Genomic DNA, 21,943 nt, shown 5'->3' on the forward strand with positions numbered 1-21,943 from the left:
TAGGCTGTGCCAAGCGCTACTATCCTTCCGCGCGATGCTAGGCACGGAGTCGTGTACGAACCTTCAGCCCCTGTTGATGAGCACACCGAATTCGTCTCGTACTGCTTCGGAGTGCGTCGCTCTCAACAGCGTTGTCGAAAGGGCTAGTGTGTGCGCAGCGACTGTGGGACGGGACTTCTATCCCCTGCGTCTCACCTTGTCGAGAGCTTTGTTTTCACCAGCCTTCCCACAAAAACGCCTCTGAAAGCCTAGGACTCAGTGTGTCTCTGACACGAGATATTCCCCACGGCATCTGTAGCGCGTCACTGCGCTCAATAGCGGGTCAGGTAGCCTAAATATGCTCGGTACGCTTCACCTTGTGCCGAAGGACGCGGATGACGAACCTCGTCTCTGTGTTCTCAGTTGTCTACGGCAGGGCTGGGGCGGCAATCATGAACCGTGCTGTTTTCTAGTTGCTTCCTGGTTTCGTGCGTAGCTTCTGTGGTCAGAGACGCGCTCCCCCGACAACTGAATGCACCGTCACTCACTGGGAGCCTTCGTAGATCGAGCTTTTAAATCACCTCTCTCTGGCTCTATGGTGAAAAACCATGTTGCGTTTGTAGTGAAACGGAGTCTCACAACCCGCGGCACGACACGGAAACAGATCGCGTCTGTTCAGAAAGCGGAACTGCAAAACTCTGACTCGACACTCTTCCCGTCCCGTCGATGCCCCGAGAGTTTCCGGCGTTGCAGGCTCCTGCTAGGTAGCACCGGCCGACAGCTGGATTCCAGAGAAAGGCACACTTGCCTTTGGGAATTCATTGTTCCGTTGCTCGACTCGAGTCTACAGATCGTTCACAGAGTTGGGCCTTCTCCACAGCGTGCGGCCGTGATCCGCGGAACTGCATTACACGGGTCACTTCGAGAGAATGCACTTCCATCTACAAAACTTCCGTGCGTTTGCTGTTTTGAAGTCACGACGGTGTCGCCGACTGGACAGCCTGGGGAAATAAAGTTACGGCAGAGATTCCTCACCCTTCCACAGTCCCCCCCGTGCACGTAGCAGCCTTCCGCGGAAACGACATCGACCAAGGCGTTGCCCGTATCAAGAAAAACTCTTCCATTTCTCCGCTGTCCAATCCGTCGTCAAACAACCTCCCGGTGGACCACCACCGTGGACAGGTGGGTGCCTCTTTTCGACTGTGAGGCTTCACTGCTGTTTGTCAGAACTCCTTTCGGGAAAAACGCAGGAGAGGCGGAGAGGTGAAACAAACGCTTTTGGGCGTCTTGCCCCTATTCTCTCTCCTCACAACCTACGTTGTGTTGAACCTCTTTTAAACTCTTCAGTGACGTTGGCGGAAACCCCCGTCTTCGGCCGCACCCGAACGCTGCGTTCTCCGGTCAAGTCGCTACCCCAAGCAGAGACAAGAAAGTCGCGAAAGAGAATTTAGATTCGTGCTCGTCCGATCAAGAGGAAACAGGGCACTCCACTGAGCGCGTTCCTCTCTGTCGTGCTAGAAAAAAAACTGCGGCGTAACTATACTCGGACCGGTGATCTGATTCACAACCGAAAAAACCGCAGCGACTGCGACCATCTCAACCTTTAAAGAAAACGGTGTGGCGGCTCTCTGGACTTCTTCTAATGAGTTCGAAACAACGAAGAAACGGACGAGAGAGACAGGCGGGTGTCTCGCGCTAGCTGATCCGTTTTTCCCCGTTTCTCTGTTGCATGCAAGGAATGTCGTCACGGAGAGCCCCCCTGTTTCGTACCCTTCTAATTCTCGGTGGTTCGCATCTTCCCGTCTTTTGTCGTTCACAAGAAAGAGCCCGCGGGAACTCTCTGACTGACAGTCCTGCGTGCGAGCCCTCTCTCATCCAGGCTCGCCCCGTGCCGGACCTCTCTCCGTTTCCCTGGTGTTTTTCTTTCCATCGTCTCCTCTCTGTATTCCCTTGCCTTCTGCGGTTTCCCTCCTTTTCGGGTTCCGCCTTCCCTTCGCCTGCTTCAGGTTTTTCTGTTCCTCTCGAGTCGTCCGCGCCGCCGTTTTCGTTCGTTGAAAAGACCGACGCTTTCTCGGCCAGCATCAGCGTCGGACCGCGACCGCCGGGTTCCGTTTTCGAGTGTTTTTCGTTCGCCCGTCAGGATTCCTTTCTGTCTTGCCGCGGCGTGCCTTCGGCAGAGAGATGCGAGCGGGGTTGCCAAGCGCTAAAGATGTGACCGAGGGGCAACGTGTGTCCTGGCGACGACTTCCCGAAAATCCCCGGCTCATCAGGGAGGGAAACAAGCCAGGGGAAAACTGCGGGACACCCAACACGTATCTTCATCTGCATATGCGTCTTTGAAACGCCGCTGTACACGTGTCGATATGTGTGCATTTGTGTCCCCACCATTTGCAAACGGATACAGGAAAATACCCGTTTTCCTACGATAGACCGTTTCGCCCGTGCGCGCACCGCAGACTCCCGAATGCCAACAATGACCCTGTGAAGCTCTTTGATGTCGTGTATCTGCTTTTTCTGCAAACAGTCTCGCTTTTTTCGTTTTTTCGTGTTCAAGTGCATGCGAACGGTTCCCTCACTTCGTTCGAAGCTGCGCCGCGCGTTCGCGACTCTGTCAGAGCGTTCTCCTTCTTTTTAGCCACTCTCGCGCGGTTCACCTCCGTGTCTGTTCCCTCATCTAAGACGTTTACTTCGCCCTTTTTTGCTTAAGGTTGTCTTCTCCGTTCTCTCTTCTCTTCGTCTTCCCTGTGTTTTCATGCTTCTGTATCTCCTCTCCTCTCCACTCGTCCACTTCCGTTTTCCTCGACCCGTGGTCCCTCTCCCTTTGTCTCCTTTTGTTTGCTGCCAGTTTCTGTCCTGCCTCTTCCCCCGCCTTTCGGCTTCACTCAGCTCTCTAAATTGGATTTATCGCGTCTGTCTCGTTTCCTCTTGATATGTCACCCCGTCTTCCACTGCATCCCCGCGTGCCGTCTCTCTCCGTTTCCTTCTCTTCCCGCCGTTTCTTTTCTCTCTGTTCGTGTCCCTTTCTCTTTCCCCCTTCTCCTTCTCCTCTCCTTCCCCTGCTTTCCCGTCTCTTGCGCCTTCGTCCCCTCCAGCATCTCTGCGGCTCTCCTTCCGGGGCCCTCGTCGGCGCGGGCGCGACTGTCTCCGTTTCCACTGTCGCCATTTCCACTGTCGCCGTTTCCAGTGCGTCTCCCCGTCTTCGCCCGATGAAGGATTCGGTGGACTCGCGGGCGTCTTCTTCGCAGCGGCGGCGTTCCTCGGGGACGCACCCGCTGGAGTGGAGCACGCAGCGCGTGCGCCGCGTGTCTTCGGGATCGAACGTCGCCTCGGCGGTTAGTCCGGAGGACTTTCTCTTCTTCGAGCAGTTGCCGATCGTCCTCGACTTTGGCGCGGCCTTCTGCAAAGCAGGTCTGGGCGGCGAGCCGGAACCGCAGTGCATCTTTCGCGCGCAAGACCTCGGGAAAGCTCCGGATCCCGTCAAGAGCCTCTCGAGTGTCTACGTGAAGCAAACTGCTGTGGAAACGCACGCGACGGCCAAGAGGCGACTGCGCCTGAAACTCGACGAGCTCTTCTTCCGCCGCCTCATGATCCAACCTAGGGATCGCGCCGTCGTCATCTGCGAGGGCCTGATGAAGAACCCCGTCGAAAAGGCCGCTCTCGTCGAACTTCTCTTTGAGATCTACGGCGTAAGAAAACTTCGCCTACACAGTGCGAGTTTCGAACTGCCGTGTCTGAGAGAGGATTCGCATTTCCTAGGGAGCATATGCAGTTTGTGCGGAGACATGTGCAAGGCCCAGCCGCCCGCGACTATTACGCCCCGCACCCGACTGACGCCGTGTGCGTTATCTTGTCCGTTTTCTTCTCAGGTCCCAAGCATCTCGTTCATCCCCGACCTCGTCTCCCCCCTGTACTGCTGCGGCCTGGACACAGGCATCGTCGTCGACGTCGGGTAGGCGCGGAGACTCCCGCGTTTTGTGGTTCGCATGCCCCCCCCATCTTTATCCCTCGCTGTCTGACTCTCAAAGAGACTTCGTCTCCGAAAGAGAAAATGCGGCACCTGCCATTCTTCGCTCATACACTCCACACGAAAGCCGCGAGCCTCGCCTTCTCTCGTCTCGTCTTTTTGTGCCCGTCGTTTTGCGCTTCTCTACGGCTTCGCCGCCACCCCGTGTCGTCGGGCTGTTCTCTTTCCGCTCCTCGTTTTCCCCCACCCTCCTGCCGCGGCTGCGACGCCTTTCCCCTCTGGCTTTCCTTTTCTTTAGATATCAGGAAACGCGAGTTTTAGCGACAGTCTTGGGGTGTCCGTACCTCCGCTCGCTGACCGTCGCGGGTGTGGGCGGGGCCTCGGTGGACCGCGAACTTCGCCAGTTGCTGCGGAACGCATTTGCGAACGATCCGTCGACCCTCACTCTGGTAGGTTTTCAACTTTAAACACTGCATGCAAAAATGATTCGTGGAATCGGATTAGGAGCACTGCCTCTTCGCGGCATCTGCACGCGCTGGCGTTCTCGGCATTCCGCGTTTTGCTCCCGGTCTGTCGTTCGCTGCCTTCCTGTCCCCGTTTTTGCTCTTTTCCGATTTCCGTTCCGAGAAACCTTTTCTCGCCGGGACTCTTTCTGCGCGTGGTGCACTGTGGAAGCGAGAAGAAGAGACATTCGCATCTTCACTGAGCTCTGATTCTGCCGGCTTCCCCTCCGTCGCTTCTTTTTCTGCGTCAGGTCGACTGCCTCTCTCCAGACCAGATCGAAGACATCAAAGTCGCCTGCTGCTACGTCGCCTTCGATCTGGAAGAAGCCGCGCAGCTGCGGCGGGGCAGAGACAAGGGAGACAAGGGGGCGAAGAGAGACACCAGCGGCGCGCAGGCTGTCGGACCGGAGACGCGCGAAGAAGCGCTCCGCTTCGCGGATGTCGAGAGCGGAGTTAAACCCTTCAAAAGCGACAAGGCGGTTCAGTTCCGTGTCAGTGGGGAGGCGACACTTACCATCAGTTCAGAAATCCGGTATGGCAGGAAGGAAGAAAGATACGACATAGTGCGAAGGGGGCGGAGTTTGAAGAGGGAGAAAGAAGCTGAAACACGGGAGAGATACCGGTGTCAAGATGTGGAGCCAGAGAAAACAGGCGAGAGTGGGGAAGAGTGCCGGTCTTTCGACCGAGTGCTCTTCGAAGCATCTCGTGCTGGACAGGGGCCACTGCGGGGGAAAGGCATCGCCGGAACACGCATTTATGGATTTTCGGGTCCACCCGCAAATCTGTTCACACACTTCAATGCGGTTTGCGCGGTCGCCTTTAAACTGCGACAGTGTCTGATTCAGGAGGGGTTTGGCGACGTCAGTGAGCAAGAACAGCCTTTTCTACCGAACACCGCCGTGGTGAACCGCAAACTCCCACGCCTTCGTTATATGCTTCGCGGCTGTACGTACACGAAAGCTTTTTAGTCTTTCCATGCAAAACATTTTTCGGTGTGTCCTGCAGCTGGAAAGCATGTGAAATTCTCTTTGGCGCTGCGGAAGGCGCCGTGACTTCCATTCAGGAGGCCGTCGTCGAGTAAGCCTCTGGGGACTTTGTTTCTCTGCCCCGCTGTCGCGATGTGAACGGTGAAGTCAGCACATTCCGCGGTGGCGTGGCTCTGTGGATCTCAATCCAGATCTTTTCGTGTGTGCTTATCCATGCCATCCAATGCACGTATACGCTGTGTGCTCATACGCATACAATCCAGCATGTGCACCAGCGACAGCATTCCTCTCTGTGATACTCAGGAAACAGAGTCTCTCACGCGTCCACATTTCTCAGTTTCACCATGTATATGACGTACTTGACTGCAAATATATATATATATATATATATATATCTGTGTGCATGCGCGGATGAGTTCGGGCGTGCGTGTGTTCTTCGCTGCATCGAAGACATGAGCGTACTCCTCTCTTGCGGTGCGTGGGACGAGTTCTTTCTTGGCATTTGCGCGTAAAAGAACGGCCTCTCTTTTCGGGGCAGTGCTTTTGCGAGTTCGCGAGCCACTCCGTTGCTTGGGGTTGACCTGTGTCGCGCAGATGCATTCGCAAGTGTCCCTTCGAAATGCGCCGATCGGTCGTGCAAAATGTGCTCCTCTGTGGAGGCACGACCCAGTTCCGAGGCTTCACAACTCGCCTGGCCGTGGAACTCGAGTAAGTCGCCGCACGGCACGTGAACCGTTTTCTATCGAGGTGAATCCACACGTAACACTGTTCCCTCCGCAAACATGCAGGACCGACATTCCACATGATCTCCCATCAGTCCATATATATATATATATATGGATGTATGAGTAGGCATTTTTGGTTTTATGTCGAGATGGAAAGATGCGTATTGGTATTTGTGTGCGTAGGCCGGGAGGGGGAGGAGCCTCCCTAGGCAGGAAGAGGAAAATGCTTTGCGTGAATTACCCTCAAAACGTTGTTATTTCGTGCTTGTGTGCCTTTCTTTTTAGAGCGCATCTCGCCCAAGAACCGAAGCTTCAAACTCTACGACGTCTTGTCCAGTTTGGCGTGCCGTGCTTCGCTCCGCTTTTGCGCGCCTGGACGGGAGGATCCATGCATGCTGGCCTCGAAGGCAGACAAGTCAGTTTTGAAAGCGCAGTCACACAGTCGCAAGTCGGTGTTCTTTTGCTTCTTCTCTGATGTCTCTTTTTCGTCCGTTTTCTTTTCCATTTCGCATTCCTCGTGGAAACACGGCGCGAACAAGCGACGCGTCAAAATCGCGGTCAGACCTCGCGGTAGCAGGTCTACCGGATTGCATGCACTTCGTGAAGATCCATCGCCTGAGCTTCTTTTCGGGTGTTCAAAGCCGCGTTTTTTTGTCAAGACCGCTGGTAGAAATGCGTGTTTTGCCTCTTCCTTGCGTGGCACGGTTCTTCTGTTTCGGCTTTCATCGTCTCTCCGCAATCTAAACAGAAGAGACACACCGGACGAGCGAAGTGACGCAGGGCAGCCGCGGGAGAGAGAGCCTTCCTCTGTTTCTGCTTTTCTTCGGTTTTGCGCTCGAGGAAACTGCCTCGCCCTCCTCTTGCGAGCTCGCACTTTCTGCGGTTGCACACGACACACAGACACAAAGATGTAGCAGTGCGCCGGAGTTCCTGTCCTCCACACGTTTTTCTCTTGTTCCCCACTTTTTGCTGCTGCAGGAGTACACAAAGGCTGAGTACGAGCGCGGAATGCCTGTGCCCGACTGGACGTCGTGGATTTTCCACTCCCTTCCGCCGTCAGGCGAGGCGGCGCCGACACAGGCTTCTGTGGGAAATGCGCCCGAGTGTCAAGAGCCTTCTCCAGAGGCACAGTGGGGTGGCGGTTTCTCCGAAGAAGCTGCCGGAGAAGGGTAACGAGGATCGTTTCTTTTTCGATGAAACACCGGAGACGAAAAAGAACAGGAGAAAGGGGTTTTCAGGCGGTGGTAGGTTCTTTGTTGCACGGCAGAAAGTGTCGATCACAGATTCCTTTCACGGAGAGACTGCGGCTCGCTGGCCGTCTCTTGCCTTCCAAAGGAATTTCTTTGTGAAACGACAGGAAGACGCCGCAGACGTGCCCGAGGGATTTTCTGGATCCTTCCCTGGTTTCTCGGTCGAAATCCCGGTGGGTTGCGTGGGTATCTCGAGACCAGGCTTTCAAGAGGCAGATTTGTTTTTTGTTTAGAGAACAAGCGAACGGTTGTGGACTCGTGCCTAGAATAGTCACGGGGTGCTTATCTGTTTTAGAGAGAAGGAACATTTTAATGCCACTAGGAGAACAGTCTTTTCGCTCGGAGATTGTGGCCGTACGGAAAGATCTATTTGTTGAGTTCGTGGTAGAGTGAGGAAGATAGGGTCTTCTCAGTCGCTCGAGTGTCGTGCGAGACAGCCGACAGATGTTATAGCTTGACTGTCTTCGCAGGCAAATGCCATTTGCTTTCTCGCCGAGTGTAGTGTGGCGTGTGAACGGCACTCGAGGCGATCGGTTTTTGTTTTTGATGGATTTCCGTCTCTTATTAAGCAACCGGTTTCCCCCTGTGTTGGGAGCATCTCTGGCTTCATCGAGCCTCAGAACTTCAAAGGGGCGGTGGCGTTCACCGCCCAGCGTGGGCATCCGTTCACCAGAGGAGCAACACTTGACCACAATGGACAAACAGTGCGACGGCATTGGAGAAGACACGTGCAAGTCGGGCTCTGACAATATAGAAGCATTTTTGCGGTAAAAACGTGCCTCATAATGACGCTTATCTGGCGAAACTAGGTTCTAGCCGTAAGTGGAATATGTAGGGTGTGAATAGGAACAGAAAATCCGAAGTAGGAACCTTCGCTTCCTTTGAAAAGGATCGAGAAACAACATACGCAGTCTCATTAAGGACTGGCACGTTGACTTGCGTATTCGCAAGGAGGAACCCCGTCAACCGGCGCTGCTTTAGCACTTCAGTTTGCATGATGCATATAGAGATTATGAATATACAGTAGTGAACAGGCTGTTGCGCGTTTCCTGTTAAACCTCGAAAACACAGTTTCACTTCCTCACCCTAAGTGCGGCGGGTACATGGACATCGTGCTTTGGCTGCAAGTGATTCAAACCCAAGGCGACAGAAAACCCCAAAACTCGAAGTAAAAGAAAGCAGATGCATCCACTGCACCGGCGCTCTACCAGTTCTTCCGCGTGAAAAATTGAACAGAGACTATTCCGACACCGCAACTACAGCATCCAACTCCCTCATAAAAAAGGTACAAGACTGTCTCGCGATTCCTACATACGGAACGAAATTTCAAGTGACTGTCGACTCACTCTCCGTTCGTATCTCGCCTGCTCGTGATCGGGAGCTCCTAGTCTGTTCGCTTGTGCTCTGCCTGGCCAGATCTGTTTGTGTCGTGTCTCCCGCGCTCTCGATCTGTTTTTCTTCTTTGGCAGCATCCCAACGTCTTCTTTCCGTCTCATTTTCCTTCTGCGCCCCTCTGTGTGGCGCTTTATTTTCTGCCTTTCGCGAATCCGGGAACCGAACACGCATAGCGCATGCAAGCAAAATATGTGCAGTGTTGTAACATGCCAGAAAACGTGTGTCGTTGCGGTCCGTTCTGTTGCGTCTAAACACGTTTCTCGCCGTTTCTTTCCTCTCCCGGTTTTTCGGCCTGCTGTTCAGGAGAAAAGACGAGTGTTGCGACGGTGAGAAGCAGATTTCTTCGCAGTTGCTCCCGTTTTCTGGCTGACGACGCGGGTTGTAGATTTTGCAACCACTGCGAACTGTTTTCTCGAGGCTTGTCAAGCGAGGGGCCTCTCAAAGAGAGAAGTCACCACCCACCTAAGCTCTGTGGAGAACTCACTGAAGCACGGTCTTCGTTTCAGCATTTGGAGACACAAGCGTACCTCTCAGCTAACCAGTTGTGACTATCTGTGTCTCCACGCGTATGTAGCTCTCAATTGGTTCACATAAGACGGTAAACGTACCTCATCGGATAGCGTTCCTTTGAGTATCGAAAACCGTAGGCTCCATAGGAGCTGCCTTCATTTGCCGTTTTTCCGCCTGGTCACGGGCCCCGCAGGCCTGTTTTTCGAAAGAACCGCCCGTAGAGTGTTTTGGGTTTCCAGGCTTCCCTGGTTTTGTCTCCCACGCAATAGATACAGTCCGTTCCCCCAGGGAAGAAGCTTTTCTTTCGATAGAAAAAATCGTAACGTTTTTCTCTTGGACAGAATAGAGTCGATCGACTATGGAAAGCGGGTTGTTTGGTTGAGAGACTGCGTCGACTGTGCGTCACCCCTCACCGAGTGTCGCTCACACAGGGAGCCCAACAAGCTTTTCTTCATCTGTGCCGCTTCAGCAGCCTGCCCTCGGCATCTCGAAATCCCGTTTTCCCTACAACGCGTTTTTCCCTTTTCTCTCCACCAGTCCTCGCTCCACGACTCTGTCCCGTTCCAGACTCTGAAAAGGTTGTCCGATTCGATTCGTCCACCGGTAGAACTACAGGAAGTTGCGACAAGAAATCCACCGCTGGTCCTCTCTGAATTCGAAGCTGACTCCGGTTTGCTCGAGATGCGCTTATCCCACTGGCTACAGGGGAAAAGCAACACTCCTATCAGCACGGTCATCCAGCTAACGATAGGACTTACATCTACCTCCATGTGCAGGTGTGGACCTTCCTGTCCTGATCAGTCGACAGCCCCTGTACACGCATATTCAGTTTGTTGAAGCATTGCCCATTCCTTGGTTTTCTGACACGCCGGGGGAGAGAAAGGGGAAATCGTGGCGAGGCCGCGCTGGGTGTTGAACCAGATTTTGTTGTACAAGAAACCAAGATGAGTTGCAGTGTGCAAGTCGCTGTGCGGGTTCGCCCGTTTAACGCCAGGGAGCGGAAGTTGAACGCGTTTTGCTGCATCAGCATGAATGGACGCCAGACAGTGATAACCAACTTATCGAAGAAGAATGACGAGAAAAAGTTCACTTTCGACTATTCCTACTGGTCACATGACGGCTACCACGAGGAGCCGTCCGGCTACCTCTCTCCTGCTCCAGGAAGCCCCTACGCTGATCAGACGCGTGTCTTTTCTGATGTCGGCCAAGGGGTTATAGACAGCGCGTGGGAAGGCTACCACGCGTGTTTGTTCGCCTATGGTCAGACAGGAAGTGGAAAAAGCTATTCGATGGTTGGCTACGGAGAAAACAAGGGGATCATCCCCATTGCTTGCGAGGAGATTTTCAGACGCATCGGTCAAAACAAAGACCCCACTAAGTCATTCGAGGTCTCTTGCAGTATGCTTGAGGTGTACAATGAACACGTGCACGACCTTCTCATCAAACCCTCAACGCGGCCACAAGGAGGACTGGAGATAAGGTACACAGTAGTGCCTTTTTCGCATGTAAATACAGGGCGTAGAGATCCTCGATAGTCAAGGCAGTCCTGGTCTGCTGTGAACAGTGTCTTCGCGCTCCAGCGAAACTCAAAAAAAAAGACACAGCTTCGGCTCCATTTACCTAGGAAGAAAGAAGTTGACACGCCAAGACAAGGCAGAAACACATGGACATAAACACCGTGTCTGTTTACGCGGCTGAGCGGCTGTGTTGATTTAAACGGATCGTGGTTTCCATAGCGTTGGATCTGCAGAATTAAGGGAGGCATGGGAAGCAACGAACCAAGCTGTGCTTTCGAATTTGTCGAGACGCGCCTTTTTGGAGCGTCAGAGGCCACGACATAGTATACACCTCACAGAAAACCCTCGCAGCTGACTGAGGCGGCAACTCGCTAGCCTGCAACTCTTACCGCCGAGAGGCGTTTCATCTCTTCCTTGACGAACACCGAAAACCCAAAGGCGATCAATAAAGAGCCAAAGGATACCCGCCGCTGATTTAGGGTCGAATTGCTGAATGCCGCTGGCAAGCGGGAGTACGACCCTGGGGAGTATGCATTGCAAAGCTATGCACAGGTCTTGACCTTTATACATGTAATTCTTTTATATGAAGCCTTTCTACATGTTTCTACCTGTCTTCAGAGAGTCCAAGGTCTTGGGAATCTTTGTGGAAGGCCTTTCGCGGCGAGCTGTGAATTCCTATGCGGGCATTCAGAAGATCGTTGACGAGGGGACATCCAACCGATCAAGTAGGACCCTCAGCAGCATAATTGTAGAACTCTCAGCGGCAACGCTCAGTTCCGGAGGTCGTTTTCCATCATTAAACGATCGTACGGAACTCGGGGACGGCTCGCCGTCATCTGCGGGTTCCGTTCAAGGCATACCTGTTGCCTGTTTTCTCACGTGGGGTGTAGAAGAGACAAGGACTCTTGATGCAATCGAAAGGAACACCACGGGGTTCTAGACAGCGGAAGAGATGTCGGGTGCACGCTAAACTCTATGTTCACTTCAAACACGCTGGTGTGACGATACGAGTTTTCTCAGTTTGTAAGAGAGCAACTGGAACTCGTCAGGCCTATTTGATCGAGTCATACGCCTTCGCATTCTGCCGCACCGACACTGGAGGAGGGTACCCCCGTGAATCCTGGAACATCTGCTGAGGCCCCTGCCAACAAGAGGCGCAGATGACGATACGAATAAATTCCAGGAGCGAAAATGCATGGTTTATTTGTCTGTGTCGGCGTTTTCTAAATCTGTGACGAATTTGCGTCTTCTGTGGATTGCCTGGGCGTGTGCGCAGTTGGAGCCACGCTGATGAACGCAACGAGCAGTCGGGTGAGTTCGGACGCTTGTCAAGTTTTTCAGAAAAAATTGAAGAGAAGTCAATCACGAAAATGTAACCAAAAGGCACACGAAGGTTGTGCATCTCCAGAGTTTCCTCAGACTGGTCAGCCGACACAACAAGCGCCATCAGGATGGGTTTTCTTCAGCAGTGTTGCCTCATATCTGCGAGCCCGTTTTTTCCGCGACGAAACGGAAGGAGAAAAAGGAGGGAACAGACGGAGATAGAAACGGGAGACGAAACTACCTTCCAGAATCTGTTTCGAGACTCCAGCCTAGAGCCGACTGCCCAGGAGGGGTGGACAGCCGTTCTCCCGCTCCGACTCTCTCTGAAATGCTTCTGGAAAAGCGAGTTAGAGGTGAAATCAGCAAGACCATCCTGACAAGGAAAAACGATATGCTGAGTTTCCTTACGGAAACGCGTTCTAGAGTTGATTGAAATCAGACGTGCCGCGTTGTTTCTTTCTGTAGGAGCATCCTCGGTGGAACACGAAGGAAAGGAACGCTTGCCGAGAGAGACTCCCGAAGGAAAGATTCCACCGTTCATCGTCACCCATAACACGGGAGACGACACGAACCGTTTCGCGTATGTGCGTTGTTGCTCCTTGTCCCTTTTCGCGTTGTCTCTCAGGCACACACTGTAGTGTCAATTGAGTTGCAACAAATTACGACGCTGGACGGGAAGCAAGGCCGGAGAACTTCTGTCATCCACCTCGTCGATCTCGCAGGCTCCGAAAAGAATGATCAGACACAGGCGTCTGGGGATCGCCTTAAAGAGGGATGTGCAATCAACAAATCGCTCTCGGCGCTTGGGAACGTCATTTCCGCTCTGGCGGATAAAGCAGCCGGGAAAGACAAAGGCCGAGTCATTCCCTACCGCGATTCGAAGCTTACGAGGCTCCTCCAGAATGCGCTGGGCGGTTCGTGCAGAACAATCATGCTCTGTGCGCTCTCACCAGCCTCGAACAACTACGACGAGACTCTCAGCACGCTGAGATACGCCGACCGCGCAAAACAAGTCAAGAACTTCGCCGTGGTGAACGAAGACCCGACGCTCCGGCTCATACGCGAACTGCGGGAAGAAAACGAGAAACTCAAGGCACTCCTGGAGGGTAAGTCAACCAGCGTTTGCAGTTGGGAAAACGAGAGGCTCACCAGACTGGAGTACAGCGGAGATCGGCTGCTGGGGCTGAGGCCGTGCAGGCGTCAGGCAAACGCTGTGAGAAAAGGTGGTTTTCCGGTGAACCGAAAACCCGGCTGCGTAATTCCGATGTGGATGCACCAGAAAACCACGATTCCCGAGTGTGTGCATCTCGATAGAGGCCATCTGTCTACTCGCAAAACTCTAAGCCTAGATGTACATAGGTGTGTCGCCCATCATGTATCTGTCCTTCGGTATATCGACATCTGTCATGTCGATATCGCGATCTCCGCACGTGCACGGCACAACCATATGCACAACTGCTCAAACCGATACACACACTCATACCCACATATATTATATATATATATATTTATATATACTTTGTATACGCGTGTGAACAGTTTCAACTGCGCGAAGGAGCATGCATGGGGCACATGGATTATGTAGGTGACCTGCAGATGAGGCGGCACGATCGGACCCGTCTTCGCCAAGCATTCTGGGGACCTCGGGATTCCTGGGCCTGTCACGGAGGAGTCGTTTCAATCGAACGGGCATTTCACACTTGCCGCTTCTCACTCGCCTTTGTGTTGCGGATGCACAGAAGAGCTGGGTTTTGTACTTGCATCGTTGCTGTCCGTGTGAAACCCGTGCGGTGACACCAAACCTAACAGGCAAAAATGCCGCCGACCGTGGTTTGTCGGAAGCCGAGAGAAAGGCGCTTGAGGAAGAACATCAGAAGGAAATCCGAGCGATGGAAAACGCACTCCACGACATGGAGAAATCATTTCAGCAGAAACTTGAAGAGTCTCAGAAGCAGGCTGCCGCCCAGACAGCGCAAGGTCCGTTTTGCACGCGCTTGGTCGGGAAATCAAAGGGAGCGGCGTTTCGATCCGTTCCCGTTACGTTGTCACTCGGGAGGAACTCGCGTGAAGCGTGGACACCAGAGGAATCCCGAAAAAGCGGACGTACCCTAGAGCCCATGGCTGTGCCGAAATCCGTATCGAATCAGTCGCCTCGGGTTTTCTCTCCCCTAAACTGTACCCGCTTCTACGGCGATCTATCAGCCTTTCTAGCTATATGCTCGACCTACACCCCTTTCGCTGTCTCTCCGTAAACACACAGACCCACAGCTTCAGTTGTCTCTTCAACTCTCTCTCCACCTCCCTCTCGATTCAGCTGTTTGCGGGGATCTCTGGAGGCCGCTATTTCGTCTGGCCTTCCGACTCTCTTTTTTTGGTAGCCCCTTCTCTGTGAATTTCTCTCTCCCTTGATTTTGCCATCGCCGTGACGCATTTGGTCCTTGCAGTTGCCTGCGTGTCAACCCTACCGCGTGACCTCGCGTCTTCCTTCGTCTCCACGCAGTTCATCTCAGATTCTCAAAAAAGCTGTCTCGTGTGTGGGTGTCTCCGGCACCCAGTCAGAAGAACCGTTTCTAACACCCTTCTTCTTGTCCTACCCCTGCTTCCGTTTTCTGACGTTTTCGCGTATTTCTCTTTCTTTCTCGCCCGGCCGTCGGCGCCTGCAGGCACTGTCGATCCATCAAGTGTGCCGCACTTGACGGTTTTAAACGAGGATGTTTTGCTGAGTGGTCAGCTGAATTTCGCGTTGCCTAGCGCTCCCGGACACCTCTGGATCGGAAAGAAGAAAGGCGACTGGACTCCGGATGTGTCGCTCTCTGGTCTTGGCGTCTTCCCGAAGCACTGCCGCTGTGCGCTGGATGCGTCCAAACGCGCGGTGTACCTCGAGGTCGTGGAGGGGATCAACTACACGTTCGTCAACGGAGAGAAGATCACCCAGAAGAAGCCGGTTTCCCTCAGGTCGGGAGACCGCCTGGTGTTGGGACAGGCCTATGCCTTTCTAGTCGTTTTTCCAGCGGAGCAAACGCAACAGAAACTGCTCGCAGAACACACCTACGACGGCGTGCTGGAGGAAGTGTGTGTCGCACAGGGCGAGGTCAAGCGCGTGAAGCCGAACGAGGTGGAGCTGCAGGAGGAGAAGGCGAAGGCGGAAGCGTACAAACGCCAGGCGGAAGCGATGCAGCGAGCGCAGAAGGAGTTCGAGGAGAAGATGCGGCGAGCTGCGCAGAAAGCCAGCGCCGACGAGCGCCAGAAAGTGGAAGAAGAGTTCCGGAAGAAACACGAGGCTCTCGAGCGCGAGAAAAAGGAGCTCCAGCGGAAAGAAATGAGACGCTGCGCAGCCGAGACCGACCGGAAGGTCGTGGAAGAGAAACTCGTGGAAGTCTTGCCCCTGATCAAGGAGGCGAACCTGATCGCGGCGGAACTCAAGAAACCGTACGAACTGACCCCGTCGTTCGACATGACCTTCACGTCCACAGGTGAAAGAAGATCCAACGTCATCGTCGCAGTGATGTTCGAAGGAAAACCCGTGTACGACTGGGCCCCCGCAGTCCTCGAAAACCGCCTCTTCCTCATGCGCGAGCTCCTCGACGCGTACACCGACGCAAAAGACAAGGACGGCTTTCTCAAGCGTAGGCGCCTCCAGAGGCACCGAGGAAACACCAGAAACATCGGCAATGAAAAACGGAGGGGCTCGCCCCACCTGCTCGCCTCCAGGCACAAAAAACCGAGCAACCGGTTTCTCTCGTACAACACAGATAAATAAAGGAAGAAATGTGTGCACGCAGGCCTAGGTCCATTTGAACATGTATGTCAATCCCACGAGTCTGTAGAGACGCAGCAGCGTATATGAACAGACGAGCCTCAACATCTTCAGAAAGCATCTATATGTACGTTTATACCTACAGCGGACATACAGCTATACCTCTCTCTCTTTCTCTCTCTCTCTCTCTCTATATATATATATATATATATATATATGTAGGTGTACATGTGCAGATGCATGCCGACACATAGGCCTCCGTGGGGTTGTGCGTTCAGGTCTTAAGAAAGAAGATGATCCGTTCTGGGACCCTATCGAGAAGGAGAAGTGCATCGGGAAGGCTGTCCTGTTTTTGGAGTCTCTGACCGCCCAGTTGGAGACAGAGTCAAATGCTCACATCTTCAACAAGGAAGGCGTCGACGTGGGACAGGTACAGGCTTTCACTTGTGCAGAGAGGCTGGCCGCCCCAAACCGCGGATGAAACGCGAAACAGATCGAAAAGACATGGGGCAAGCTACCGTAGGGCCGTTGTAGGTGCATAGGCAGTGCCATACAGCTGAAAAAGAGACACTAAGCTCCACGGAGCGACACGGATGTGCAGGGGCTCGCCTCGAGACTTAAGGCATCAAGTCACCTCGCTTGCGTGGGCCAGCGCGTCCTGGAAATGAAACGACGTTTCCATTCCTTCCCCTTTCGAACAGACCTCACAGCTTGGTGTCTGCAAGTGAAACCGTCTGCATAGAAATCCGCCTCTACAAAAGTGCATGCACGCGACTGCATATCTGTATCTCTCTCTATATATACAGGACAGTTCGCGGCGACATTTACATCTGTGTGTCTGGCTCTCTCTTCCTGCATGCACGCACGTCGCTTCTGGTCCACGGCTGCAGCTTACTGTTTTTGTTCACCTGTACAAGTGTATAAGTCGGGTCTCGAGAACATCGTTGTGTACCATGTAGAGAGACAGACTACGAGGGGAAGTAAGCGACACAACGCGATTTCGTCTGTGCTTTGCGCTGGAGCAGCTCAAAGTGGCTGTGTTTCCAGTGTCGAGGGACGGGCACGAGTTGGAGGACGACGACATCAAGGAGAGTCCAGCAGAACTTCTCGGGACTTCCATGTGTACGGAACGAAAAAACCCTATTCTTTCCAGGCTTTTCACGACAGTGTAGCCTCTCTCCGAAACACCAAAGGGAAGGGGAACCAGGGAGGAGACATGGAACCTAGTGTTCTGCACGGAAGATGAGAGAGAGGCCGCTCGGGTCTAGGGAAAGGCGCGACTGCGCAGGCGCGCAGATTCATCGCACACATTGTCTCTGACGCGTCGCGGGCCTTGTGGAAGCAAAACACTCGAAAGAAGACGCGTCTGAAGTTCCGTAGCGCTTGCGACAGGCATAGCACAGAACGTGGCCCTTAGATGATTCGAGGCACACTCGCAGCCTCGTGCATCGTAGACTCCACTTCCTTCTGAGGACGTAGGCCGTGAAGCTGCGGGACGCGACTCTGCATTTTCGGAACTTTTTGCCGTTCCAGGGAGCTCCCGATTCTATCGCGTTTTGGGGTCTGATATTTTCTCGCGATCTGCCTCCCTTTTTCCGCCGTGGAGGCCGCGGCATTCACACGCTCGAAGACGAGCTCGAAGTCCGAGAAAACTAAAAGAGAAAGAACTAGCGAAACAACACAAATGTTAGAGTTTTCTCACTGCACGCAAAATGAACCTCATCGGGTGTTTCTGCCGCGCATGCACTCCGCGTTCTGCGCTGTCCACAGACTACGAGGTGAGGATCCTGAGCGCCTCTGGACTTCCAGCAGAATTCGCGAACAACACCTTTGTCCGCTTCAAGCCTTATCTCTCCTCGGGATACATCGAGACGTCGCGTGTCAACGGCGCAAACACCCATCCAGTCTTTAACTTCAAAAAGATTCTTGAGCAAACCGTCACTCCGGCGTTCATGGAATACCTGGAAAACGAGGTTCTGATCTTCGAGGTCTACGGCGAGGATTCGAGAGCCACAAAGTAGAAGAGTCGTGGAGCAAAGTTTCAAACTTTGAAGAATCTGAAACTGATAAAGTTGCACAGTGATGCCTAAGAACTCTAAAGGCAGCTGTCGCGTGTGTGCTTTTGGTACTACCGAATACCCGAGACAGGTTTCGCCAGTGTCTCTCCCCGGGTATTTCTTCCTCGCATTCTTTCGCCCGCTTTGGGTTTTCTCTGTCCTCGTGAGTGCTCCACGCTTGCTGTTCCGCTTGTTCACGAACGCTCGCGACTGCCGACGGTCGAAATGCACGAAACCCCGGAATGGAAAGTGTTATCTCCCTCCCGTCCCGAGGAGATGTGGCGACTCGCCGAGAGATGTAGCCTCGAAGCGTGCAGGCGCCGCTTTCCGTCCCCTTTCAAAGTCGCTCCTTCGACTCCACATCGCCGTGGAAATCTAGAAATCTTCTCGGAGCTGCAGAGTTTGTTACTTCAAACGCACACCCTCCATCGTCTCAAAACTGTGGCTCACGGACCATTCGACTCCGCGAAAACAGACGGGCTCCCCGGAGACACCAGAGAAGGGAAAAATTTACCTCTGAAGGAAACAGAGCGATTCCTCGAGTCTTCCGTTTCGCTAGACGCATGCACGCATGTGCGCTCGACTTTTTTGCTGTGTTCGCAAACTTTCGCAGCTCTCAAGGAACGCAAATCGATCCCAATCGAAATACGCAAATTCACGTGTACGTTTCTCCATGTTTGCATGCATGTGTTTCTGCGTGTAGAACGTTGTCGATTTGCTCGGGATGAATTCTCTGGTAGCCGACTGTTTGTCGTAGTTGAAACGCGTTTGCCCGCGTTTTTTTCAAAGGTGCATGCGCATATGCACGCGCGAAATTAGATATCACTGGCCTGTCATTGCTGTCACGTGTTCTTCGTTCCCAAGAGCAAAACCGCTTCCTTGCAGCCTCTTCTGTCCTTCGTCTTTCCGTTTCTGCTTTCTGCTCCCCAGAATATTTTCCTTTTTCGGCGGGTCAGACGAAAAGGAGCGGCAAAAACGGCTCGGCAGAGAGCGAAGCACAGAGCTGCGCGTGTGCGTGTGCGTGTTGGAAACCACGCACGACTCGATTCTTGCCGTCTATCCCTCCACAGATCTGCGCTAACAGCCTCTGTCTTTTCGAATTGTATCTTTCCTTCATGCTTTCACCAGTTCGCGAGCTGTTGCGTGCACATTCGTGTGACTCGTTTTGCACCCTTGCCTTTCATGGCGAGAGTCGTAGGGCAGCGGGGACGGCACCGGGCGCGCGCCGTCGCGAGCAGGTCGGCGACCCCCTGGTGCGTCTCGCCTTTTCCCTCCCTCGGAAAGGGCGACCTCCAGTTTCCATCTTGAGTGAAATCGTCCCTCCCTTCTTCGTTCTCGCATGCGCCCAAAGCTTTTTAAAGTCCGCTTTCAGAGACACTTCACCGCATTCACTCGCACGCCACCATGAGAGCCCGGTTTTCTCTCTCTTCTCCCTCGTGCTCGGCAGTCGCGTCTTCCTCTCCACCTCCGCGCGTCCCAGCCCCGCGTCCATCGTCTTCCAGGCGGCTTTCCGGCAGGTCCGCTCGACTCTCCTCACCCGTTTCTGCTTCTCCTTCTCCGTGTTCCACGACTTGTCCTGCTTCTTTGACATCGCCGCCTTGTCCTTCCCTTTCCTGGGTTTCGTCCTTGGTGTCTCTTCAGGGGGCCTCCTTTTCGCTTTCGTGTCCTCGTCACTCCTGTCCCTGTCTGCCTCTCTGGTCGACTCCTGGCTTTCCCTTCTACCACGGCGGTGCGCCTTCTCCGTCTCCCTCCCCGCCATTCTCTCCGTTCTCATCGTTTCGGAGCTTCCCTTGGCCTGCCGCCTCGAATCCTTCTTCAGGCTCGGTTTACGGCCCGTCTCCTTCGCCTCTTTCTTTTCCGCCTCTCTCTTCTTCTTCTCCAGCGCCTTCTTTGTCCCACTCGAAGAGCGCAGAGAAATGCGACTCACCTCCCGTGCAGACTTGGGGCAGTTGCGCTTCGGTCCCGCGCACAAGCTGCCATGGATCGCCACCGGCCAAGTTCGGAGATTCGCGCGGACGTCACGCGCGTGAGGCTCCGTCTTCTCGCAGCGAAAACCCGGAAGTTTGGCTCAAAACGGCTGTCGAGCAGAGCTGCGGTGGACGTACAGCTGAAGAGTCTCCCTTCCACGGTAAGCGGCTCACGCCTCGCGACGTTCTTGCACAAGTGTCTAGACGAACTTGCGACGCACACGCTGCTTCGCTTTCCCAAAGGGGAACTGACGCCGCGGCCGCTCGTCAGACTCACCTCCCGGCTGCGGTGTCTTCGCTTGTCACCTGTCTTTCTTTCCGCGGCTTCGCCTTTTCGTCTCACAAAAGTTTGAGAGGGAGATATGCAGAAAGGCCGAGTACTTTGGCAGGCGCAGAAGGGGAAAGGCGGTCGAAAGCGGCTGCAGGCACTGCGAGGCGGGGTGTACGTACAGCCGAGGGGGAGAATCACGAGGGCGGTCAGAAAGCACAGAGCGCCGGGGAACAGAGGGTGCGTGCCTCCGAGAACCCGGTTATCTCGGAAGAAGCGACACGAGATGTTTCCAGGCAAGACGAGGGACGAGACAGACTGTCTGACCCGTCGTCGCAGCTGGTACACGACCACTTGAGCGGCGGGGGACTCTCGCCCTGGCGCGGGGAGACATCCTCAGGTGTATGTACACTTCAGCGAACTGAGGAGTCCCCCCAGAAAATGCGGCGATTTTCTCTCAGAAAACACCGAGGCCGGGCGCTCCTGTCTGCGTGGAAGAGTCTGCATTCCGCTCTGCGCATTCGAGACCGGGCGGCAAGCGACACACAAGATCTTTGCTCCTCGTCTTCCTCCTCAGATGATTTTTCCCCTGAGGACAACACCACGGAGCAGGCGCCCGCTGTGCTTCGACGCGCAGTGCCGCCGCTTCCGCTGCATGCAAAGAACATGCGGAAATACCCGCCCGCGAGCTTTTCTGAAGGCCAAGAGCCGAACGGAGACTCAGAGAGGCCGAGGCAGGTCCAGGGACTCCTGTCTCCGACACCTGGGAATATGACTCTTGTTCGCCTGCAATGCGCAGAAGCAAAGTTGTTGCGGAAGAGCCAAGAGGCGCTGGCACGGCTTCTGAGACGAAGCCAGGGAAGGAGAGAACTCGACGAGCGAGCGGCCGGGGAGACGGAGCACCAGAGGGAGAAAATGAGGGGAAAGAAGGCAAAGGCTAGAAGCGAGGAGATAAGTCGTGAAGATGGGGGCGTGGAGTCTGAGCTGGAGGCGAAGAGCGAGAGGGAGGCTCGAGTCGCCGACACAAACGGGAGCGTCCAGGCGGCCCTTCCGACAAGGAAGAGCGACGAAGGGCGCTTAGAAGCAGTGCATTGGACCAGAGGCGAGGAGGAGTCACGTGTACGTACAGAGGAGCTTCGCAGCTATCTGCGCTATGCCATCTGCACGTTTCACCACCTCGAGTTGGAGACGCTGTTTTCTCTCTTTTGTCAGAAACACATCGACTCCTTCTCAGCGCACCAGCTGCAGGAGCTGCATGCTCTCCTGTTTTTTTCTCCCGCTGAGGAGTCGAGAGACCGAGGAGAGAACGGGGCAGCGCAGAGTCCCTTCTCGGACGGTGCAGAGCCCCAGCCGCATGCAACCGACACAGAACAAACGGCAGCCTGCGAGGGGAAAGAAGACGCGCCAAACGATCTACAAGAGCCAGCAGACGAGACGTCTGAAGACACGGAAGAGACGCTTGAAGAGAAGAACGAGAGGAAGAGGCGAGAGCGCAAGGCGGAGAAGAAAGCCAGCCGAAATGCTTTCCTCTGTTCTCTCCTCAACGGCACGGCCAGAGCGGTCCCTCCGGCTCTTCGAGACAACCAAGTTTTGGCGCTTCTGCTCCACTACCTCCACACTGAGCACCCGCTTTTGCCTCAGATGAATCGCCTTCCGTCAAACATCGAAAAAGGAATCTCCCAGCCCGCACCGCAACTTTGGTGATTCCTCTCAAAGTGTCTGTGTAAATGTAGCTCCGTTTA

At 54.1% G+C, this 21,943-nt stretch overlaps 3 protein-coding genes across 3 annotated transcripts; all 3 read left to right on the plus strand.

Annotated features, from left to right (window-relative positions):
- Positions 1-3,185: 3,185 nt before the first annotated feature.
- On the plus strand, positions 3,186-7,330 carry NCLIV_004950 (putative actin; the record flags this gene model as incomplete). The annotated part of the gene is made up of 8 exons (XM_003880005.1): positions 3,186-3,665; positions 3,846-3,928; positions 4,242-4,392; positions 4,698-4,978; positions 5,452-5,523; positions 6,027-6,140; positions 6,443-6,572; positions 7,136-7,330. 8 exons carry the CDS (start codon positions 3,186-3,188, stop codon positions 7,328-7,330), a joined length of 1,506 nt encoding a protein of 501 aa, XP_003880054.1.
- A 2,926-nt stretch (positions 7,331-10,256) lies between these two features.
- NCLIV_004960 (putative kinesin motor domain cointaining protein) lies at positions 10,257-17,930 on the plus strand (the record flags this gene model as incomplete). Its single annotated transcript, XM_003880006.1, has 9 exons — positions 10,257-10,792; positions 11,448-11,554; positions 12,106-12,140; positions 12,778-13,258; positions 13,962-14,129; positions 14,816-15,778; positions 16,188-16,339; positions 16,935-17,031; positions 17,680-17,930. The coding sequence occupies 9 exons, from the start codon at positions 10,257-10,259 to the stop codon at positions 17,928-17,930; spliced, it is 2,790 nt and encodes a 929-aa protein (XP_003880055.1).
- A 2,712-nt stretch (positions 17,931-20,642) lies between these two features.
- NCLIV_004970 (conserved hypothetical protein) lies at positions 20,643-21,905 on the plus strand (the record flags this gene model as incomplete). The annotated part of the gene is made up of 1 exon (XM_003880007.1): positions 20,643-21,905. One exon carries the CDS (start codon positions 20,643-20,645, stop codon positions 21,903-21,905), a length of 1,263 nt encoding a protein of 420 aa, XP_003880056.1.
- Between the last annotated feature and the right edge of the window lie 38 nt (positions 21,906-21,943).

This window comes from Neospora caninum, chromosome II (assembly GCF_000208865.1).
Source record: "Neospora caninum Liverpool complete genome, chromosome II".
In the NCBI taxonomy this organism is placed as follows: Eukaryota; Apicomplexa; class Conoidasida; order Eucoccidiorida; family Sarcocystidae; genus Neospora; species Neospora caninum.